Below are 21,725 nucleotides of genomic sequence, written 5' to 3' on the forward strand. Positions count from 1 at the left end.
AAGCTTTCTTTCTTTAAATTTTCCTCTGTCTGACTAGCTTGAGAGACCTTCTCTTTTGCTTGACCTAGCATTTTTTCTACCATAGTTTGGACCTCTAACAATTTACTTAACAGTTTTTCAGTTTGTTTTTTACTAGATTCTAATCTACTATAAAGGTAACGTAACCCAATAAGATAGGATAAAACAAAGCCGAAGCAGAATGAAACAAAAACGGAGCAGAGAATGGTTATATCAATTTTCTGTTTCTCAGGGCCGAATAACTTCAAACCTTGAGCCAACCATTTTTCCCAGTTCGCCTGAGAAAATTCTAGGGCTAGGGAGCTTGAAATAAAAACAAAATAAATCAAAACAAGAACACATTGTTTTTTGAAATGGTCACCCATTCTGTCGCCTTCCCTCAGGGGCGAGCAATTTTACTCACCTCTAAGTTTCAGGCGTTCCGCGTCCGGGCCACCAATTGCCTCAGTCTGGCTGGGCACAGAATCACGAGCCACTCAAGCAGGAACAAAACTTTATTTTTGAAAAAGCCGCCAATACTCCATATGCGCCGGCAAGCCAAAACCGGTCCACCCACACGCGCGTCTACTGGAACGGGGGGGGGGGGCGGACCTCCCCCGGAATTCCCTCCTACTATCCTTCCCCAACCAATGGGAACTCTCCAGGAGTCCCGTAACATGAGTCCGGTAGCAGGCCAAGGTGAACAGCAGGAGTCCAATTTCCATATGAATGTAAATCTTAACATAATCATATCATCTCAATGGCTAGCTGGCGTCACCTTACAACCAAAAGTGCCATGCATCATATTATTTGCTTGTGGCTCCTAGCAATGAACTATGACTCCAATCTGGTATCCAAGAACTTCAAATATCCTACAGAACTTATAAAACTTAAATACATTTGTATGGATGCATATTGATATCCAGAGAACATAAGAGTGTTCATGAAGCCTGGAAACAGATACTACTGTTTTATTTTTTGTTAGAAATTGAAGATGTCCTTGATGACATTGTATGTATTCACCTGTTTGCAGACTTTAAAACGTCTTTGGTTTGCTTAAGGAGAGCATGTCAGAGTATGTACCAACCCCACTGAGGGTAACTGAGTCTTTGGTGAACTCTAAAGTTGAACTCAATTATTACAAACTCTGCAAAATATTATTTTGAAAAAATGGCATGCCAGAAAATGTAGACATTTGTTTTTATTAGGAAGCCCACACTTCCAAAATAAGGGTTGTCAACACTTTTTGAGTTCCAGCAGCTCCTCTTGATTTAGTCACATGCATATTACACAGGGTTTGGAGGTAACCCTCCAAAATATTAGCTGAAAGCTTCCTCTGAAAGCAAATCTTTCCCACATCCTTCCCTGCAGTTCCTCTTTAAGAGGTGTCAGCCTGGCTGAAAGAATGAAGTGGCTGCACATTGTTTGGCCTTGCTATTATGTGCTTAACATTTCCATAACAAAAGTGCCACTCGACTTCTCCCCGATTAATGCAGCTCGAGGGCTCTTGTCGTCCTTTAATAAAACATTGTTGAAATCATTTATTTAGAGCCCCTGGTTACTAGTGGGAGAATGACCATCTTTGTGCCAAAATATAGTGTATACAGTCCACTATTTTGTAGTAGATCATTCTGTTATTTAAGAAATTGATTAAATGGATGCCTTAGAAGGTATTTATGCTAATCACACATTACTTATGTCATTGGATAGTCAAGGGTGAACCTTTTCAACTGTCTTCCAAGGCAGTCTCTCAAACAGAATACAGTAATGTCCAACTTAACTCACAGGCAGTGAAACCCACTGGAAACTCAGCCCTCCTATAAGTATTCTGGCCACAGAGCATTTGTAACATGATGCTCCCCAACAACCTTGCTTGGAGTAGCTGGGAGAAACCGGGTCAATTGACAAGGGTTTCTGATGTTCCTTGGTGTAAGAGGTCAAAAAACAAAGAATATATGCTTTTCTTTTTCCAGCTTTGAAAAGAAATACATGAAGTTACAATAGAGAGCCTCCACAAGGAACTCAATAAGTTCATGATGCAAAGCCAAAGTTTGAAAGTAGAGAGATTTTCAGTGTGATGTTTGATGTCTGAAAGTTTGGCTGACATTTTTTTCATCTCTTTTTATTTGTTACTACCTAACACTGCTGGGAAGGGGTGAAGGTGATACAGGACAAAGAAAGGAAATCTCAATTCCATGGGGTTTCTCTGGACTCTGGTGCACAGAGGTGTGGCCTTCTGTCTTCACTCATGCCAACCACACTGGAGATCTTACTCCAGATGTGAACATTTAAGAGCCCAGTGGCCCCTTAAATTTGTGACAGTTGGGGCCAGGAGTTGCTTTCTTCCCTGTGAACATTTGTTGGGGCCCTGCCCAAGTAAAGAGATGTCCTGCTACTTAGTAGGAAAATTTTTTCTCTACAGCCACTTTTTTTCCACTTCATGTATGTGTATTGCTAGCATACCTTGCTATATATTGTTAAAGATAAACAGAGACCTTATGCTATGTCCATTGTGATTATATACAAAAGCGTTGCTGTGTGCTCGGGTGAGCAGTGAAGCCTGAACCTCCTTCTATTTACTGTATGGTCACTGTCAGTTCAATGAACTGCCCCCTTGTTCTCTACCATTGTCCCACACTCCCTTAAACATTTGTCACTGAAGTGGCTCCAAAGACAAATAAACTGTCACTGAGAATTCAAACCTGCTAACTGGGGAAATGGGAAAGGCTATGAGGACACAAGAGTTTACATGACATCCAAAAGGAGTTCCTCTTACTCTGTAAGACTTCTGTGGAAAATGGATGGCAGGGTGCCGGGCTGGAGGGACACTTTTTGAGAATTCTCAAGAAAAGCCAAAGATACCTTCTCTTTCATTAATGGTACTTCCAAGGCATTCTACATAAGACATTTGAGAGCACCAAATGTCCAGAATTCCAAAGGGCTCCCTGGAGAGGGTGAGATATCCAGATGTCAACATCTGTAAAAACCCTTTCTGTCTAGAAGCAGATGGCAACTTACAGTCCCACAACTAACAGTCCAAGGGACCTAACATCTCAACAGCCTGTTCTGGAAGCTACTAGATCTATAGGGAAGGCAGGGGGTTCCTGGACTCCAGTGTATAATTGTTTAAATTAAAATGGACCACAGATCAGTATTCACTTTCTTCAAGAAAGAAAGCAAAAAGCCTCGTGTCCTCTCTCCCTAAGAGTGAGCTGTGTTGATTTATTCCAGGCAGATGCTTTTGACAGGACCCTGTAAAATCAAGTCGTGAGTTTATTGTAGCAGTTAATTATCAGGCCTTTTCTAGTGCTAATGTCTTTTACTTCTTACTGGGGAAAACTGGGCCTTTTACTGGGACAAAGACTTAACTTTTAGTCAAGAATGTGTTAAAATAACACGAGATAGAGATGATTTAAATATATTTAAGGACAAATGCAGTAGCGTTGCAGAGCATTGCTAACCCCTCCTTGTTTTGTAAAGAGAGCTGATTTCATTTACAAGTCTCTTGGAATACTCTTTGTTCACTTCCCAAAGAAACAACACTCTCAGCTTTGTTTTAACAATATGTTTACTCAACCATTCAGGTGACTGGAGATTCCAACCACACAGGGCTTTCCTAGGCTCAAGTCTGATACTACAACTATCTCAGACTTTCTGATGCTATTCATATGGGAATCTTGGGTTTAGGTGCACTAAGAAGTGTCTGGAATCCTTCCATAAATGTTGGGAAAAGAGTGAGTTAGAGGCAAAGGAAACTTCCAAAGTTGGGGGTGGGAACTGGTAGAAGGAAGTTGGAAGGGGCATAGCTTTGTTAATTACTTTAGGCAGCAGAGAAATCTGGTTATGTTTTCTCAGTACATGTTAATATCAAATAAAGAGACACCAGATCTTGCTAATCTGTCGACCCCTCAGACAAAGTTTATTTGTGGTGACTTTTAAACTCCTGACTTGCCTTCCAATCACCGCATTTAAAATGAAAAGCTTTAAATAAACACCCGGAATAGAAGATAAATAAACTTTTTTTTCCCCCCTTGCAAGTGCCTAGCTTGGCGAGGTTCAAGCTCAAATCCCCAGAGGACAGAGCTCTCTCTTTTGTGTTAATGTTTAAAAGATTTTCCAATGCCGGAGTTTATTCCTACTGCAAACATTTCTATTTACAAGGTCAAGTGTATCAGCACTCGACACAGCTTAAGAGTGTAATTATTTATCTAAGGGCGTTTGAGTGTAGATCAGTAGCTCTGGCAGAAACCCAGCCTTCAGCCCACTGCTAAACAACCCCTCACAACAATATTACAAGTTCTGGTAATTATTCCTCTCCCCAGTGTGTTTACTTTTGTCCGCCTGAATGTTTTGTAACAAAATTTTGTACTTTTCTTTTTCTTTCTTTTTTTTTCTTTTTTTTTAACCAAAAGTGTGAAAATGACTTTGAAGTATTTGAGTTGTGTAGGCTTCTTAGGACCTATTGGTAACAGATGTTATTGGCATGTTTGATTGTATGAGAATGTCTAGTAGCCACAGAGGACACTCCTGGGGGTTAGCGGCCTAAGGAAGGGGGGCACTGGAGGGAGAGAGGATCCCAGTGGAACACAGGGAGGGGGGAAATGTGCTGCCTGGGTTATTTTCAAATTATACACTGGAGACAACGTTTTGTGACTTTTTCCACAAATGCAAAAACCAATGGAGGACAGCTACATATCTTTTTAACAGCCTCATTTACAGATGTCCAATTGTTCATTAAATTAAAGGCAGAAACAACAGCCTACATTTCTTGTCATGGACTGTATTTTCAGTTGATGATGGATTCCCAGGGCCCCCTCTACGCCCCTCCTCACTTATTCTTGGGTTAACCACAGTGTAACTCTGAAAAGTAACTACAACATATTATTTGTTTAAACTCTTTACTGATGCACACATTTTAATAAAACATATAACAAAAAGTACAAAAAGCCATAGTTATTAAAACATAGGACTTTAAAAAATGTCTATAAAAATACAATGTTTAAGGCAGATTGGAAATGTATTTATACATTTCTACAATGTCCATAAATTCTCTTGAAAATAAGAATGTTACTTCAAATCTATAAAATACACTGTACATTTTAAGACTGTTCTAAATATAGCATACTTCAAAATGGATTGTGGGCTTGGATCCGTGGTGACAAATGGATTCTATACATTTCTGGGGGAAAGATGTCACATGGATGAAGATTTAAAACTTTTAATTTCTTTTTAAAAATAAATTATTTCTGAAGCATACAATTTATAAAAATTCTATATACAAAATACAGCAACTGGTAACAAACCCCAGTTTTAATACACTTTATATACGATGTACCAGGGTTTAATGCCCTGATAGGAGCAGAGGCAATATATGGTCTCTGCACACTGAACATACAATTAATTAATTTCTTGATGAAAAGAACAAAAATGACAGAAAGCAAACACGTAAAGACGCTTCATAGATGGCAGTGGAGAGCTTTTTAAAATAAAAAGTTGCATTCTTTAATACCAGAGACCAGCATTTTTTAGACCCTTAATCCTAAGAAATGTGCCAAGAGATCAGAGTGGTAGCAATGAGATTAAGGTCAAGGGCTCAAAGTTATCTAAAACTAATTTAGGATTTTTCCCCTAAGGCGATCACCCACCTCCCAAACCCAATGTCACTGAGAAATCTAGGTGCTGATGCCAATAGTAAACGAACGAATTGGTAGGTGGGACTTTTCTATTATTTACTTACGATTGCTATGTCCACACTGGCCACAAGCAGTAACAGTCGATATTGGCACTGTTTTTCCTCCTCACGGGGAAAACACTAATAGCCCCTTTGCAATTATAATTCCTCCTTCAATCCCCGCCCTCCCGCCCGACACTGCCAGGTCCCTGGACCCCCAACCCCCATGGGTCAGCACACTCTCTTCCAAATACAGGACTCCAATTTTATCTTCCACGTCCGTTCCCTTCAGGGTATCCTGAACTCAACAGATTTCTGCAGGAAAGATCAGTTGGTTGTTTCTGGAGCCTAAATGGGGTGTGAGAGAGAAGGTCCAAGAAATCATACTCCGGAGAGGGGACGGGGAAATGCCAAAAGTCGTGGTGGAAGAATGGCAAGGCTGAGTCGATTTGGAAAAAGTTTTGGGAAGTATCCTCGATCATCTTCTTTCTGTCCCCGGGCCACTGGTGCCCCGGAGCTGGGGCAAGCCGGAAAGCAAGCACCGGAGCGGGGCGTAGGTCCTTCAGCAGCCAGCGGCTGGGGCACGAGGCCTAAATGAACCATCCGAACAGCAGCAGCAAGATGGAGGCGAACGGCGTCCAGGCTCCTCGGGGCGCTGAGCGGCCACCGCCGCTGCCGCTCCTGCGCCCGGGTCCGTACGGCAGGTCCCCGCGGCCGCCCGCAGCAGCAGCGCCGCCGCCCGGGCGCGGCGGGTGCGGGACTCCGTCGTCATCGTCCAGAGGTTGCTCGCCTCCAGCACCCCCGGGGCGCTGCTCGTCGTCGTAGTCCTCGTCGTAGTAATCGTCCAGGCCCCCGTCGGAGCCGCTGCTGCCGGGGCCATTGCCCAGCTCCGCGCCGAAGCACAGGCGAGCCATGTTCTCCTTGACCGACTCACAAATGGGCCGCTCCAGGCCATCGCACACGCAGTCATTGAGCAATGCCGCCTTGGGCACGGCCAGCATATCCTCGATGACAGTGCGGCACTCGTCCGTGCAGCGCAGCCCGTTGAAGAGCTTACCGCAGTAGGTCAGATAGCGGTTGAGCGCCAGGTTACAGCGGCTGTCGCGGTCGCAGCGCCGCCGGGCCTCGGTGCAGCCCATGACCCCGCCCGCGCCCGGGCCGCCTGCGCCGCCACTGCTCGTCCGGGGCAGGCAAGGCTCAATGGCGCGCTTGGTTGACTTGCAGTTCTCGTCCTGCGCGCAATCACAGTCCTCCAGAGCGGGCCCGCGGCGCGTGTGGTTGAGCTGAATTAGGGCCGAGATGCAGTGGCTAGGGCAGCGCCAGCGAGAGGAGAAAGAGGCGGCCGAGGCCGGGAAGGCGGCTGCTGCGGCCCCCGGCGCGTCGCCCCCGCTGCGCTGCGCCAACACCGGCGCGCACGCCTCGGCGTATTGGTTGTAGGCGTAGCTGCACTCCGGCTCCCCCTGGCACTGCAGCAGCGCCTGCCAGCAGATGAGGCGGCGGCCGTGCGCCAGTCCCGAGCCCCGCGGCGCCGAGCCCAGCAGCTGCAGTAGCGCCATCAGGCACAGCCAGGCGCCCGGCACGGTTCCCCCGCGGGCCCCGCCGCCGCCGCCCAGCAGCGCGGCCACCATCGCGGGCAGCGGCGGCCTCCGGGCGAGGAGGGGAAAGGAGACGAGGCGCGGGGAGCAGCGGACGCGGAGCCGGTGGAAAAGTTTGCCCAAGTCCTGCCCACTTCTTGCATGAGTGTCTTCATAAATCCATGCGCGCCGCTGGCTGATGCCCCGCTGGTGGCAGAGGTGGGCTCTTGCTCCGGGTGCGGTGGCTTCCTGGAAATGTTCAGCCGCCGAGATCTTGCCCCGCTTCTCCAACCAGATAGCCCTCCGCTCGGCCCCCAGAGGTGGCGGGAGTCTCTCACTGCCGCCCCGGGGGGCTGCGGGCCGCGGGCCCGCGGCGAGGTTGCAGGACCGCGCGGCACCGCGGGTGCATTTTGCTCCGCGCCTGCCGATAAGTTGTGCAGCCGGCGGCGTCTGAGCCGGCTGCTTGCGTTGCGGCCGCTGCGGGTCCTTCCTCTCGGGCTCAGCACCGAGTCGCCGCCGGCTCTCGCATCGCGCCGCTTCCTAGCTCGGCGTCCGTGAGCTGCCCGCCTTCCCGCGGCCCGGCGGCCCTGCGTCCCCTCCCCCTCCGCCCGCGGCGACCCCGGCCTCAGCCGAGCTCCGGGAAGGGCCTTCTAGGAGGCGCGGAGAGAACAAGAAACTCGGCGCGGCCGGAGAGCGGCTCCCGGGTTTCCTTAGGCGGCGGCTTCTCGGGTGACCAGAAGCCCGGGGAGCGGATCCGCTGAGCCGTGCTGCGGACTCTTTAGCAGTGAGGCTTTAAATACAAAAGTGGGCCGGGAGCCCCCGCGTGGTGCCGCGGTGCCCCCTCATTATGCATGCATGGAAAAGCAAACAAACAAAAACATTAGCAACGCTCCTCCGACTCGCGGAGCCCCGGCCCCGCGCGCTCCGAGCCTGCCCGCTTTCTCCTTTCTCCACTCTCTTTCGCCCTTTGCTCGGCCCCCTTTCCCGGCTTTTCGAGATGCTATTGGTCCTGCCTGTTGTTGTTGAAACTTTTTTTTTTTTTTTTTTTTTTTTTTTTTTTACGAGCCGCTGGAGTGGGGTTGCGGAGTGGGGGAGGGCGGGGAGGGTGGTGGGCAGCTCACATTCAGGCATTCAGGGCTTGAAAGGAACGGCTTAGGGAGCCTGACAGAGGCCCGGAGCGCCTCCTACTCTTAAGGAGGCTCGGATATGGAGCCCTAACTCGCGCACAGAACCAATGGCTAGGCTTAGGGGCAGCTGTTAGCATCCGGCTCAGCCAAGGGCCTTTTTGTTCGGTCCTTTTTCCTTCTTTTTTCTTTTTCTTTCTTTTTTTCTTTTCTTTTCTTTTTTTTCTTGAGGGCAGTTGTATTAGTTCTCGCCGATCCTACCTCCAACTTCCCATCTGTGCCTTCGCCTAGGTTCAGAAATCAGTTCATTTGTCAGGTTCCCTATCTTTGGGTTCTGGTCATGACGGGGATCGGGGTGGGGAAGAATCCAGATAATTTAATGTGGGGCTTTTGAAACTTAACCCCGCGCGCGCGGACACAAACACACACACACACACACACACACACACACACACACACGGTGCAAGAAAGACGCACGCCCACTTCAGTTGGGGAGATGTTAATCAGAAATTTACAGCCCTCCCTCTCCAGCACCAGCTAGCCGAACTGGTAGGTATGACTCTTTCACCAGGCAACGTTTTCAAATTGCAAGACAGAAATCCAATCAACCGAATCATTTTCTTAGGAATATATTTATAACTCGCACGGTAATGGAGAAATAATAGCAGCATTAAAAAATTTCAGGAATGTTGAGCAGTACCGTCTGGCCGCAGTCACAACACACAGGAAGGAGATAAATCGACACGCAGCAAGGTTTGTATTAAAGTGTAAGTTTCAGTCCTCATTAGGACTTGGGAAGCTGGTTTAAAGAAGCTGCCCTGCAGCCCCAATCAGCTTTTGCAATACTGGAGCGGGACTTTAAGAGCTACCTTAACTGGGGCGCAACGCAGCCTTTGGCCACCAGAGGCACCGGGCGTCTGCGGCCTGTCAAAAACTGGCGCTTTTTTACTCCCCTTTCCGTGGAGAGACTATCAACTCCATCTGTCACAAAAATTAAGGCTAAATCTCCTCTCCAGAAGCGGAGGGAGCCGGGGCTCCAGCGAGCTCAGAGTTGGGCTGCGCCACTCTTCAGAGTCCAAGTGAATGTGAAATGGCAAAAGTCAGAGTCACAGCCACAGCCACAGCACGCTTACTTATCGGATTGCAGAAAAGCCTCCTGCACACGCGGAGACTGCAGTAACCCCTAGAGGCGCTGGGTCTGCCTTGGAAATCTGGACCTCAGAAAGTCCGCAAACAAACAAAAAACCTTCAAAGAGTCAGGTTGAGCTAAGACAGATCATCTTCCTCTGTCTTGAATAGTAGAAAAGACACAATATAAAACTATACTTAAAAAAATAACAGGAAGACTGCAACTTCGTGATACATCAAAACAACCATATCCCTGGCTGTTCTTTGTGTGTGTGTGTGTGTGTGTGTGTGTGTGTGTATGTGTATGTGTGTGTGTGTGTTTTGGGGGGGGTGTATTTGGACTTGTCATCTTAGTCCTTCCCTCTCAAACAGGCCAAAAGAGCTTGGAAACCTCATCCCTTCTCTGTGACTTGGATCTCTCATATATAAGGTTCAAGGGTAGATTAGACACTTAAGATCCCTTCCATCAGTAATGATCTGTGATTTTAAGGAGCAAGTTTAAGTTTCAGTCGCTTCTTTAAGTTACTGATTCAGGTCGTTGAGTTCCTTTAGAGTAGTCTCAAAACAGCCTGGAGGCCTTGTTTAAAATTTTCTGAAGGCCTTGTTTAAAATTCAGATTGCTGGCTTTGGGAGTTTCTGATTGGTAAAACTGGGCCCCCTGAGAATCTGCATTCTTAACAAGTTCTCAGGATACTGCTGCTACTTTTCTAAGACCATACTTTGAGAACCTCTACCCTAAAGTTTTTAGATTGATTGATTGTAAAATTAGCTACACCATGGCCTTGATAGAACTCTCAGGGGAATGGGCAGCCCAAGAGCTCTGCATGCTCTAGGGACACCACCATGCATTTGTATAGCATTGGCATTGCACATTTGAAGGGCTATCACCTCCCTTTTTGTTGGATTCTTTCCATCCATTCAACATAGATGATACTTTCTCCTATTTTATACACAAGAACAAAGAACTTTTCTAGGCCACAAGTTCCTATACATGAGTATGCCATTTCTATGAAACCTGCTTTGCTGTTTTTCCACTCTCTCTTCCAGTTCTCCTCTTGATTCACTTTTCTCAATTAATCCTCCATTTCATTTCTCAAAGTCATCAATGATGGAAATATTGCTTTGAATGGTCACTTCTCAGTTGTTATTTTGATTTTACAGCAGAAAAAAAAAAATGGCTTTCAGGACTCAATACTTTTCTGTTCCGTATTTTACTCCCAGGCAGCTCTTCTCTCTCTAAATTTTCTCCTTAGGTGATCTTCTCCAGTGTCTTGGTTTTAACTACATCAACTAATTTGACATTTTCAACCTCAGTCTTTGGTCTCTATTTTTATATATTCATTTACTGGTTCAAAGAATATTTTACACTTAGTTTATTTGCTGATCTTTCTGTGATAGATAGTCTCCAACATTGGTCTCCATCAGTGTTCTCTCTCCACTCATATCAGTGCAACTCTGATAAAGAGGCAGAGTCTTTTTTTTTTTTTTTTTTACTTAATTGTTTTACTTGTTCTTTCTGGATATACATAACAGTAGAATGTATTTTTGACATACATACATGGATTATAACTTATCCTAATTAGGTTACCATTCTTGTGGTTGTACGTGATGGGGAGTTTCACTGGGTATGTATTCATATATGAACATATGAAAGTTATGTCTGATTCATCCTACTCTCTTTCCTACTCTCATCCCCATTTCCTTTCCTTAATTACCCTTTGTCTAATCCAATGAAATTCTATTCTTCCCTTCCACTACTTATTGTGTGTTAGTATCCACATATTAGAGAGAACATTTGGCCTTTGGATTTATGGGGATGGCTTATTGCAGTTCCATCCATTTACTAGTAAATGCTATAATTTCATTCTTCTTTCTGGCTGAGTAATATTCCATTGTGTATATACACCACATTTTCTTTATCCATTCATCTGTTGACAAGCATCTAAGTTGGTTTCATAGCTTTGCTGTTGTGAAATGAGCCACTACTAAACATTGATGTGGTTGCCTCACTGTAGTATGTTGATTTTAAGTCCTTTGGGTATATAACAAGGAGTGGGATAACTGGGTCAAATGATGGTTCCATTCCAAGTTTTCTGAGGCATCTTCATATTGCTTTTCAGAGTAGTTGCACCAGTCCCACCAGCAATGTATGATTATAACTTTTCCCCTACATCCTTGTCAACATTTATTGTTACTTGTGTTCTTGCTAGTTGCCATTCTGACTGGAGTGAGATGGAATCTCAGTGTAATTTTGATTTGCATTTCTCTCGTTGCAAGAGATGCTGAACATTTTTTCATATATTTGTTGACCATTCTTATTTTATCTTCTGTGAAGTGCTTGTTCAGTTCCTTTGCCCATTTATTGATTGGATTATTATTATTATTTTTTGTTTGGTGTTAAGTTTTTTTGAGTTCTTTGTATATACTGGAGATTAATGCTGTATCTCAGGTGCAGGGGGCAAAGATTTTCTCCCATTCTCTAGGCTCTCTTTTTATATTCTTGATTGTTTCCTTTGCTGTGAAGAATATTTTTAGTTTGATACAATTCCATTTATTGATTCTTGGTTTTACTTCTTGCGCTTAAGAGGAATGTGGTTGAAGAATTACGTTCCTAAACTGTCATAATGGAGATTTGGGCCTACTTTTTCTTCTAGTAGGCACAGAGTCTTTGGTCTAATGCCTAGGTCCATGATCCACTTCGAGTTGACTTTTGTGCAGGGTGAGAGATCAGGTCAAATTTCATTCTACTCCATATGGATTTCCAGTTATCCTAGCACCATTTTGTGAAGAGGCTGTCTTTTCTCCAATGTATGTTTTTAGCACCTTTGTCTAGTATGAGATAACTGTATATATGTTGGTTTGTCTCTGTGTCTTCTATTCTGTTCCACTGGTTTTCATGTCTATTTTGGTGCCAAAACCATGCTGTTTTTGTTACTATAGCTCCTTAGTATAATTTAAAGTCTGATATTGGAAAGGAGGTAGAGTCTTAAATCTTTTCTTCTTCAATCTTGGGCAGGCCTTAGTGACTTTGACCAATAGAACATGGTGAAAATGACTGACATTTTATAGCTTTCAAGGCTAATCACATGAAACTTTACAGCTTCTACCTGGGCTCTTGCAATGCTTTCTCTGGAGAAGCTGTATGGTTTGGATGTCAGGTGTCCCCCAAAAGCTCACGTGTGAGACCATGCAAGAAGGTTCAGAAGAGAACCTTGTTGTAAGAGTCTTAACCCAATCAGTGCATTAATCCGTGATGGGATTAATTGAAGTGGTAGGGTGTGTCTGGAGGAGGTGGGAATTGGGGCATGGGCTAGAGGTATATATTTTGTATTTGGAGAGTGGAGTCTCTCTTTCTTTCTCTGTTTCTTTATCACTGTTTTGTGAGCTGCTTCCCTCTGCCACACTCTCCCACCATGATGTTCAACCTCACCTCAAGTCCCAAGGAATGGAACCATTCTGTGGACAAAGACCTCTGAAATCGTGAGCAAGCCCTCAAATAAACTTTTCCTCTTCTATAGTTGTTCTGGTCAGATCTTTTAGTCATAACAGAAAAAAAAATAGCTAAAACAGAAGCTGATCCCCTTGGGATAGCCATGTTGTGAGGAAGCCTAACTTTCCATTTTTAGAGGTTATATCAAGATCCTTGGCCATCTTCCTGCCATTTTAGCCATGTGAATGCAGAATATATTAAATGTGTAATTAAAAACATGTCTTGGATTCCAGCCCAGTCCAATCTTCAGATGACTCCAGCTTCAGCTGTCACTTTACTGAAAGTACATGAAAGGAATCAGGGTCTGGACCAGGTGAGGAAAATGAGAAATCTATGTGAAAAATTTAAGAAGCGACTCACTGTCATAATGGTATAGTGGTGCTGCAGAGTCCCTAAGAGTGAATGTGCTATAGTTTGGATCTGGAATGTCCCCCAAAAGCTCAACAGCTTTTGGGGGACTTTCCGTTGTAACAATGTTCAGAGGTGGGGCTTTTGGGAAGTGATTGGATCATGAGAGTGCTGATCTTATCAATGAATTAATCCACTGATGAGTTCATAGTTGAATGGGCTATTGAAGTTGGAGGAAGTAGGACACTGAGGACATGTCTTTGAAGAGCATATTTTGTCTCCCGACACTCGCCCCCACACCCCTAGTAGGAGAAAGCATGAGTCTAGTCCCCCACTATCACAAATTATGCAGTTGAGTTACCCACATTTTGGGAAATCATATCTGGAGTGCAATGGATAAGCCTCACCCTGTGAAAACCACCTTTATGGTTGTGGTATCTCCCTTGCCAGGTAAGTATTATTAATTCTTGGGAACAAAGTAGAAGAATGGGAACCCCATGTGAAAGGACACTTCACTGATGGACACCAAAGTTGGGTCATTCCCACAGCCAAAAATCTGGAGACTTCTCCGAGCTCCACTTTTTATCTTTCTTCAGAACTATCTACATATTCTTGAGCTTTGTTAATTCTAAGAATATGCCACTCACATCCAGCCTTCCTGTCTCCTCAACTGCCCTATTTTTTAGAAGTTTTCCTCATTGTTGAACACTAGGAGTTTCCTAACTAGTCCACTAAACCAGAGTCCAAAGTAGGAAAGCCAATTCAAAGCACTTGGGAGATTTTTCAAAAACATATGCCCACTCCAGTTTTGTTATACTTGAATTCTTCCCTGGAGAACAAGGAATGTGTATTTTGGGGAAAAACACAAAGACCTATTTCTGTTTAAATAATCCTGACAGTGATTGCCAAACTTTCAGATTTCATAAACAAGTTCATTTTCAAAAGGAAAAAGATGGAATTATCTTTGAAAAAAAGGATGCTATTTATTTTGTCCAGTATTAGCAAGCAAACATTAAATAAACCTCTTTCTGTCATCTGTTAATTCTAGTCTTTTATTAATTTAAGGAGATGAGAAATGCCTAAGGCAGGGAAGAAATAACCAGAGAATAAAGGCCTTTATGTGGAATAAATTTAGATATTTAAGGAATTTACTACATTGTCCTATTTTTTTTTCTCAATTCAACCTAGACTTCCATACAGGGAATATTTCAGAAATTTTTACATCTCATGATAGCATTTTGGAGTTGAGTCTGAAATGATCCTCCATGTTGCTGTAAATGAGGCTGATCAAGTCACTACTCCACTTTAAAATTTGCAGTGATTCTTCAGGAAAACACTGAAGGTCAGTACTATGGTTATAAGATGTAATAGTTTGGAAGACTAATTTCAGATATTTAACCCCTTCTATTTCCTGTGCTTTTAAACACAAATATACAGGGGCACATACATGTGTGCAATCACATACATTGCATAGGTCACCTGCATTCAGGTGTGCACATGTGTGCACACATGTAGATACACATTCACCTACTCATATGCATGTACAAATAGATATATACACACATGTGCAGACTCATACACGTGTTCATGTGCACAAAAACTCAAATTTATCCTATATCTGTTTATCTGGGTCCTTTGGTATATTGGCCTTTTAATCAGAGAAATGTTTCTGAACCCTAGCTAAAAGATTATGGAAAAGAGTCTCCCTTTTAACCCTCTGCTCCTGGATAATGTATGTTATCTCAATTCCCTCTCTATGTGCACATACATTTGTAATGTCAGTTAGCATCTGACTGTCCAGAATTGCCTTGTGTGCAGTTGGGTCTCATGATCAGATTAACCATGGACTTGTGCCTGACCATTTGGAGTGCCACCAGTCCGGGTGCAGACACTTGAATCCTGAGATACCTCCAATGTTTCAAAATAATAGCACTTTAACATCAAGAAGAATTTATTCTATAGATCTAAGTACAGGAAATGTAGCCACGTAGTCTTCCACACTAATAAAAGAAAAATATATGATCTTATCAAATAATAATGGGAAAGTATGATAAAATAAGCAGTTATTTTCCATAAGAAATTTCAGGTAAACAAGGAATAGATAGAAAATTATATAATATCAATATTGCTATCAGAAACCAATAGCAAAAATTTATTTCAAAAGCTAGAGCCTTTTGAATTAAAATGAGAAAAAGTATAGTTAATATCTTTATTAACTTTTTAGAAGTTTTAATAAAGGCAATAATATAAAAAAGTGCAATAATATATATAAAAATTATAAAATAAAATATGTAGCTATTATTTAAGTAAACACGGCTAATGTTTCTAGTTCTTTTCAATATTTCTGGTTCTCTTTATCTTTTCTTGACACACAGCAGGATCTACTTCTCCACTGACTTGAAGTTGAGTAAGCCTATGTGAATGGTTTCAGCCAACACACTGGTTGGAAATGACAACCATCACCTATAAGATAAGGTATTTTTCTCCTGGTGTTACTATTCTTCAGTGCTCTCTTTCCCTGCTTACTAAACCTACAAGTCAAGTCTCCTTTAGTCATGAAGATGTCACAGAGTACCACTTAATGATCTCATGTTTTAAAGGCTCAGTCCTGGATGGTACTATTGGGAAGTGGAAGACCTGGGAGAGGTGAGATCTACTGGATGGTCCTTACTAGAGAGAGAATTCTCCCTAAGGGGAACCAAGGCTATCTTCAAGACAGCATGCGGGGCTCTTTACAAGTGACCAGGGATGTGCTGTCAACCAAAAGAAATGGACACTCGTCATTTTCTCTGGTTGTAGAGGTAAATGTGTTGTTAGATATAGAAACTTAAGGATCCAACACTGTGTGATGATTGAGAAAAATGTAAGGAAGTTTTAATTCTTTGGAGAATATCATTAGTCATTCCAGTGAAATGACAGCAAAATCTCGCTTTCACTGCCAGGCACATGAGTACAGACAGAACAGCTGTTTAACACCATCAGTCTCTTGTTCTCCAAGGGGCAGAAAACACACTGCCACACCATTGCTGTGGGATTCAGGAGATCAAGATCCTGGCGGTGTTTCAACATCTTATAACATGAGAAAATCCCCACAGAATCAGTGGGAGCTCCAATTCTCAGGAAACTTGGCTTTCATATTTTCAGAAAAAGAGATCTTAATGAAATGGATATTTAAGCTAACAGCAGGGTTCACTATAGAACATTTGAGACACCACATGCTTCCACTCTCAGTGGTTTGCAGTTAGCAGTTTAGTTTTCGACCAAGAAAAGATTTTCCAAGCTAGCACCTTATGAACATTACCCCCAAGTTCTTAAAGAACTGGGGCCAATTCTACAATTGGCATTGTAGAATATTTCAAAGCCTTTGTGAGCTGTATTTCTAGCCATATTTCCGGCTGCTGAAATTAAGATGAAATTTTTTTTGTGACTGTTTCGCACACCTGGATAAACTTTTTTTTTTTAAAATAAAAATAACAATTTGCAAGAGAAGTTATCAGCTACTTTAAGCCAGGTAAAGACAATAGGCTTAAAAAAATCTATCAACAAACTGGTCCAAAATTTGTGTCTAATTAATACTTCTCAAATGATTTGGCAGAAATACATTAGAATTGTTTTCATATTGATTGCTGAAAGTTATAGTTAGAAAATGTTTGGGGAATAATATATGATTTTGTTGATTGATAAAGATAATAAAACATTCAATTCTTATTAACAAAATGTGTATCCCAGGACTTTATCATAACTGATGGATTCAGTCTTCTTTTATATGTTTTAATAAGTACCTGCTCATTTTTTACTGAATTTGATTCAACTGAATCCAACAGAAATTAATTGAGCTCCCACTGTGTGTATCTGGAAGATGAAGTTATAAATGGAAAGTTGTACTTAAGGTCTCTTCTAGGTTCAAAAAGTAATGCTTTCAGGAAGTTTTAGGGCAATGAAAGTATTCTATAAGATATGCCAATGGTGTATATATGACATTATGTGTTTCTCCAAAGAGTTAACCTAATGTAAGTGATGGAATTTAATTCATAGTAGTGTATCAGTATTTGTTATTTAATTGAAACAAATCCACCATACTAATATGATACAAGATATAAATAACCATGGAACAGGAAGGAGGAGGATGGAGTTATGTGGGACCCTCTGTACTTACTGATTTTTTTTCATGTATAGCTTCATCATTTAAAGCTTCCACATTTCATATTTCTGTTTTGCCCATTAACAAATAAAGCTGGACTTGCTGTTTGAATCCAAAAGTTGGTCTCTTTGGTACATATTTCCCCTAATGGTTAACTATTTATGTTGATATAATCACTCTTGCAATTTAGTTATCCTACCCAGAAACATTTGTTGAGTGCACATCTGGATAAAGCATGCTGTTATTTTGTTATTTAGACTTAGGGGGCTTTCTGTGAGGTAGTTTTATGTCATATGACCTTGTTTCATATAGACATATACTTAATTACCAAAGTATTAATACATTCTTTTTGGTTTTCTAGTTTATTCAAAACAATTTAAATTTATTTTAAAGCATAATATAAATATAGTATATAATGCAAAAAGGTTAAAATACATGATTTCAGAAAACCTTCACTTATACAGGCACATACTTCCCTCAATCATTACTACCAGTTATTTTATTGCATTTACAGAGTTATTACATATATACACAAATATAAGAATCAAAAAAACAACAGTCTGCCTTGCTTTTTTACTTACTTCCAGTATATTTTGGACACTGTTTCATATCACTTTATAAAGAGTTGACATGTAACTTGCTTATCCTTTTTGATGAGAGCATAGTATTCATTGTTTTTGTGTGTTCTGTAAATTTTTGAACCAGTACATTATTAATAAAAATTTAAGCTCATTGCTTTTTTTTTTCTTTTTTCTTTCAATGGTACTGGGGATTGAATCCAGTATGCTCTGGATTCAATGTCTGAGCGACATCCCTGGACCTTTTTATTTTTATTACTTTTTTTTAAATTTTGACACTGGGTCTGTCTAAATTGCCAAGGCTGGCCTTGAAGTTGCCATCCTGCTGCCTCAGCCTTTCAAGTTGCTGAGATTACAAGTGTGTCTCACCATGCCCAGCTTAAATTCCAATGTTTGTGTTCTTCCAGTGCAGCAATGAATACTCTTGCACATTTATCATTTCATAAGTAGTTTATTGTGTATACATGTTGTTAGAAGTGGAATTACTGAGTCTAAGAGGAGGTACATTTTGTGCCAGTGTATGAAAGTGTTTGTTTTCTTGCCTCATCACTAAAACAACATGTTATTACACTTTTGGATCTTTGCCAATCTGATAGGTGAAATTACATCTCATCATAGCTTTAATTTTAATTTCTCTTATTATGTATAAGACATACATTATTATATAAGTGTTTATAAAAGTAATAAAATACAGATTTAAGATCAAAGATTTTAAGTGATCCAACATCATGATCCCCCTAAGGAAGAATTCCCAGAAGTCACCAGTTCCTGTCTTTGGTCTTTGTCCCACCTTACTTCCATAGCACTAAGCATAGGCAAAAGAGGCCTGGTTAAACATTTGGGTTTCTTGAAAATTTTCCTCCAATGATCAGTAATTGTCAGAAAAAAAGAGGGGGGATGGATGAAAGAAGAAAATTAGTCTTCTTATAAAGGGAAATAACTTCTTTCTAAAATAACAAAATCAATTACTTCTGAAAAATTCTCTCAAATTTCCTTAAAAAAAATCATAGGAAACACTTTTTTTTTCTAGGCATGGTGGTACACACTTGTAATCCCAGTGGATCAGGAGGCTGAGACAGGAGGATCACAAGTTCAAGGCTAGCCTCAGCAATTTAGTGAGACACCGTCTCAAAATGAAACATAAAAAGAGCTGTGGATGTGGATTGGTGGTTAAGTGCCCCTGCATTCAATTCCTACTACCAAAAAGAAAAACAATAAAACCATCTTACTTTCTTTTCTTTACTAGGGATATACCAGGAAAAAAAAATGTTAAAAATTTTTTATCTGGGGGCTGGGGTTATGGCTCAGCAGTCGAGCACTTGTCTAGCACATGTGAGGTTCAAGCCTCAGTACTATATATATATATATATATATATATATATATATATATATATATATATAAAATACATACTTATTATAAATAAATAAATAAAGATATATGTCCATCTACAACTAAAAACATTAAAATTTTTTTAATGTCATCTGGGTAACTACCAACTACCAGCAGATTAATATGAAATATATGTTTTGGATTTATGTTAGGAAATTATTTTTATCAAAGGCAAATACTTGAAAAACAAATCTTTGCTCTTTCCTTACTGCTTCCTCTCTCTAAAATATGTTTCCTCTCTGGGGGACTTTGAACTTGGAGCATTAGGTTCCAATATCTTACATGGAACCCTGAGAAACTCATGGATTCTGAGTAACAGTTGATGACTTTGCCTTCATTCCTAAGTTGTGGGTATCCACAAGTTGTGTGTGGTGTGTCTGTCAGGTGAAGGCTTGTCCCTGTATTGTCCCAGCTGTTCCAATCAGCGACTTGTTAGAAGAGGGATAATTGCCCTGATTGCCATTTATCTGGGGTCAGTGGCAGTTTGGGAGATACAGAAGGGACAGAGCCACCTGGAGAGGAGAGGGTTTTCTGTGCTCCCAGGCAGAACTATCTGTGGCTGTTTGATGACTATTAAATAAATTAACGAATTGACTTAATGAAGTAATTTTCTGCAATAGGAGTTATATCAATCCTGAACTGTGAATTTTCACTGTCATCATCCTTTATTCATTCAGCAAATATTGACTATCTCTATGTGTCAGGGAATGTTCTAGGTTCTACAGGTTTAGCAATGAATAACGCAGGAGGAAATACTTGTATGCAAGGTCATTTTATCCAGTGGTCAGCATAATTCTCTTTTCATAATTCATTTTCTCACAATGAATCTGAGAACCAAGTGAATCATCATAACAGGAGAGCTCATTTCTGGAGAACCATCGATGCCTGTAGACTCAGACTTGTAGTTATTCTCCAAGCAAAGGAAGCGAACTGTGAACTAAATTCCTTCCTAGGAACTTCTCTAAGATTCTCAAATCCTTGAAAAGCATTTGAGGAAAGCACACACGATGGGGTAAAAACTTCTCTTTAAAGCTGGTCAGCCACTTTTCTGCCAAACCTTGTCAAAATTGCTCAAGAGGAAGGGAAAAGGGGGGGCGGGCAGGGAGAGACAAGTGCACATATACATTTTTAAAGTAGCTAGCAACCAAGACAACACCAATTATTTAACCACAGTAAAGAAACCAGCAGCCAAACCACACTGATTATTTAACCGCGTATCCAAGTGCTGAACACTGCCATAGCCAGCCACGTTAATTTAATGTAAATATCCCTAGCAACCAACCCCCTTGGAGGCAAGAGCTGCAGTAGAGGACAGCTCCTCACCTTTCCTTGTCTCCATTCCAGATGTCTGGAGTTGAGAAACTGGCTCCAATCCAACTAATATTTTCTTTAACTTTTGCTTTTTTGCTCTAAAAAACAATTCATTCTTCCTCTAGTCCTGCAGTCTCATGTAAGCACACATACTGAGACATTTCATTTGTTGAATTCTGGGGTTTTTTTTGCCTTTTTATTTCCTTTAACCCTTCCTTTTAATTTCAGTACTCTTCCCTTCCCCCCTCCCACCCCACCCCCATGCTTTCTTTCCAGCTCAATTGATTCCTACTTGGGTGACTTTCACTAGTTATTACATGTAAGGTTTATTCTTAGGGAGTGTTTATCGAGAAAACAGGAACTTTCAATGGAATAATACACAATAGGCTAAAATTAACTCTAAAATAGTCTCTTTTACTGAGACATATTAGGCTCATAGATCTGATGAGCCCAGATGTTCATGTTTGAAAATCGTGGCTTCACTCCTGCAGGTCCCAGGTTTTGACATCTGACTCAAGGTCAGCCAATCCATTGGTGTCTGACCCAGAGACTGGACTAAAATGTGGCATAGAGGGGCTGGGGCTATAGCTAAGTGGCAGAGTGCTTGCCTAGCATGCGAAAGGAACTGGGTTTGATCCTCAGCACCAAATAAACAAAATAAAGATATTCTGTCTATCTACAACTACATTAGAAAAAAATGTGGCATAGATTGGGAGCAGTCCGACAGGGTGGGCCAGATGCTGTAGCATGGCTGCAGAGAGAAATAAAAACAACTGAGGAGAACCCTGTGGTATACAGAAGTTAAGAATGAAGCAACTGGTAACTGTGTACTTACCTGAAGAAAGGAGAAAGGTTCCCACTTCCTATCCATGGTTTAATTTTGTTTCCCATGAGCCCAGTCTCTATTTCAGTTGTTAAACCTGTGAAATAGATGTGTCAGTGCTGCAGTCTGGCTGGGCACAAATAACCGAGC

At 41.8% G+C, this 21,725-nt stretch overlaps 1 protein-coding gene and 1 long non-coding RNA gene across 2 annotated transcripts; one reads left to right on the plus strand and one right to left on the minus strand.

Annotated features, from left to right (window-relative positions):
* Positions 1-4,761: 4,761 nt before the first annotated feature.
* On the minus strand, positions 4,762-7,782 carry GAS1 (growth arrest specific 1). The gene has a single exon (XM_081279068.1). The coding sequence runs from the start codon at positions 7,294-7,296 to the stop codon at positions 6,259-6,261; it is 1,038 nt and encodes a 345-aa protein (XP_081135194.1). The 5' UTR covers positions 7,297-7,782; the 3' UTR covers positions 4,762-6,258.
* A 1,056-nt stretch (positions 7,783-8,838) lies between these two features.
* On the plus strand, positions 8,839-17,469 carry LOC308642912. The gene is made up of 4 exons (XR_014020666.1): positions 8,839-9,119; positions 13,218-13,297; positions 14,521-14,674; positions 15,708-17,469. It is a non-coding gene; the product is annotated as an uncharacterized lncRNA (long non-coding RNA).
* The last annotated feature ends 4,256 nt before the right edge of the window (positions 17,470-21,725 follow it).

The sequence above is a fragment of the Spermophilus citellus genome (genome assembly GCF_964194105.1).
Source record: "Spermophilus citellus genome assembly, chromosome: 2".
Taxonomy (NCBI): Eukaryota; Metazoa; Chordata; class Mammalia; order Rodentia; family Sciuridae; genus Spermophilus; species Spermophilus citellus.

What these genes read in the sequence shown, in the direction of transcription:
- GAS1 (XM_081279068.1), bottom strand. Translation starts at nt 7,296, where the DNA reads ATGGTGGCCGCGCTGCTGGGCGGCGGCGGCGGGGCCCGCGGGGGAACC.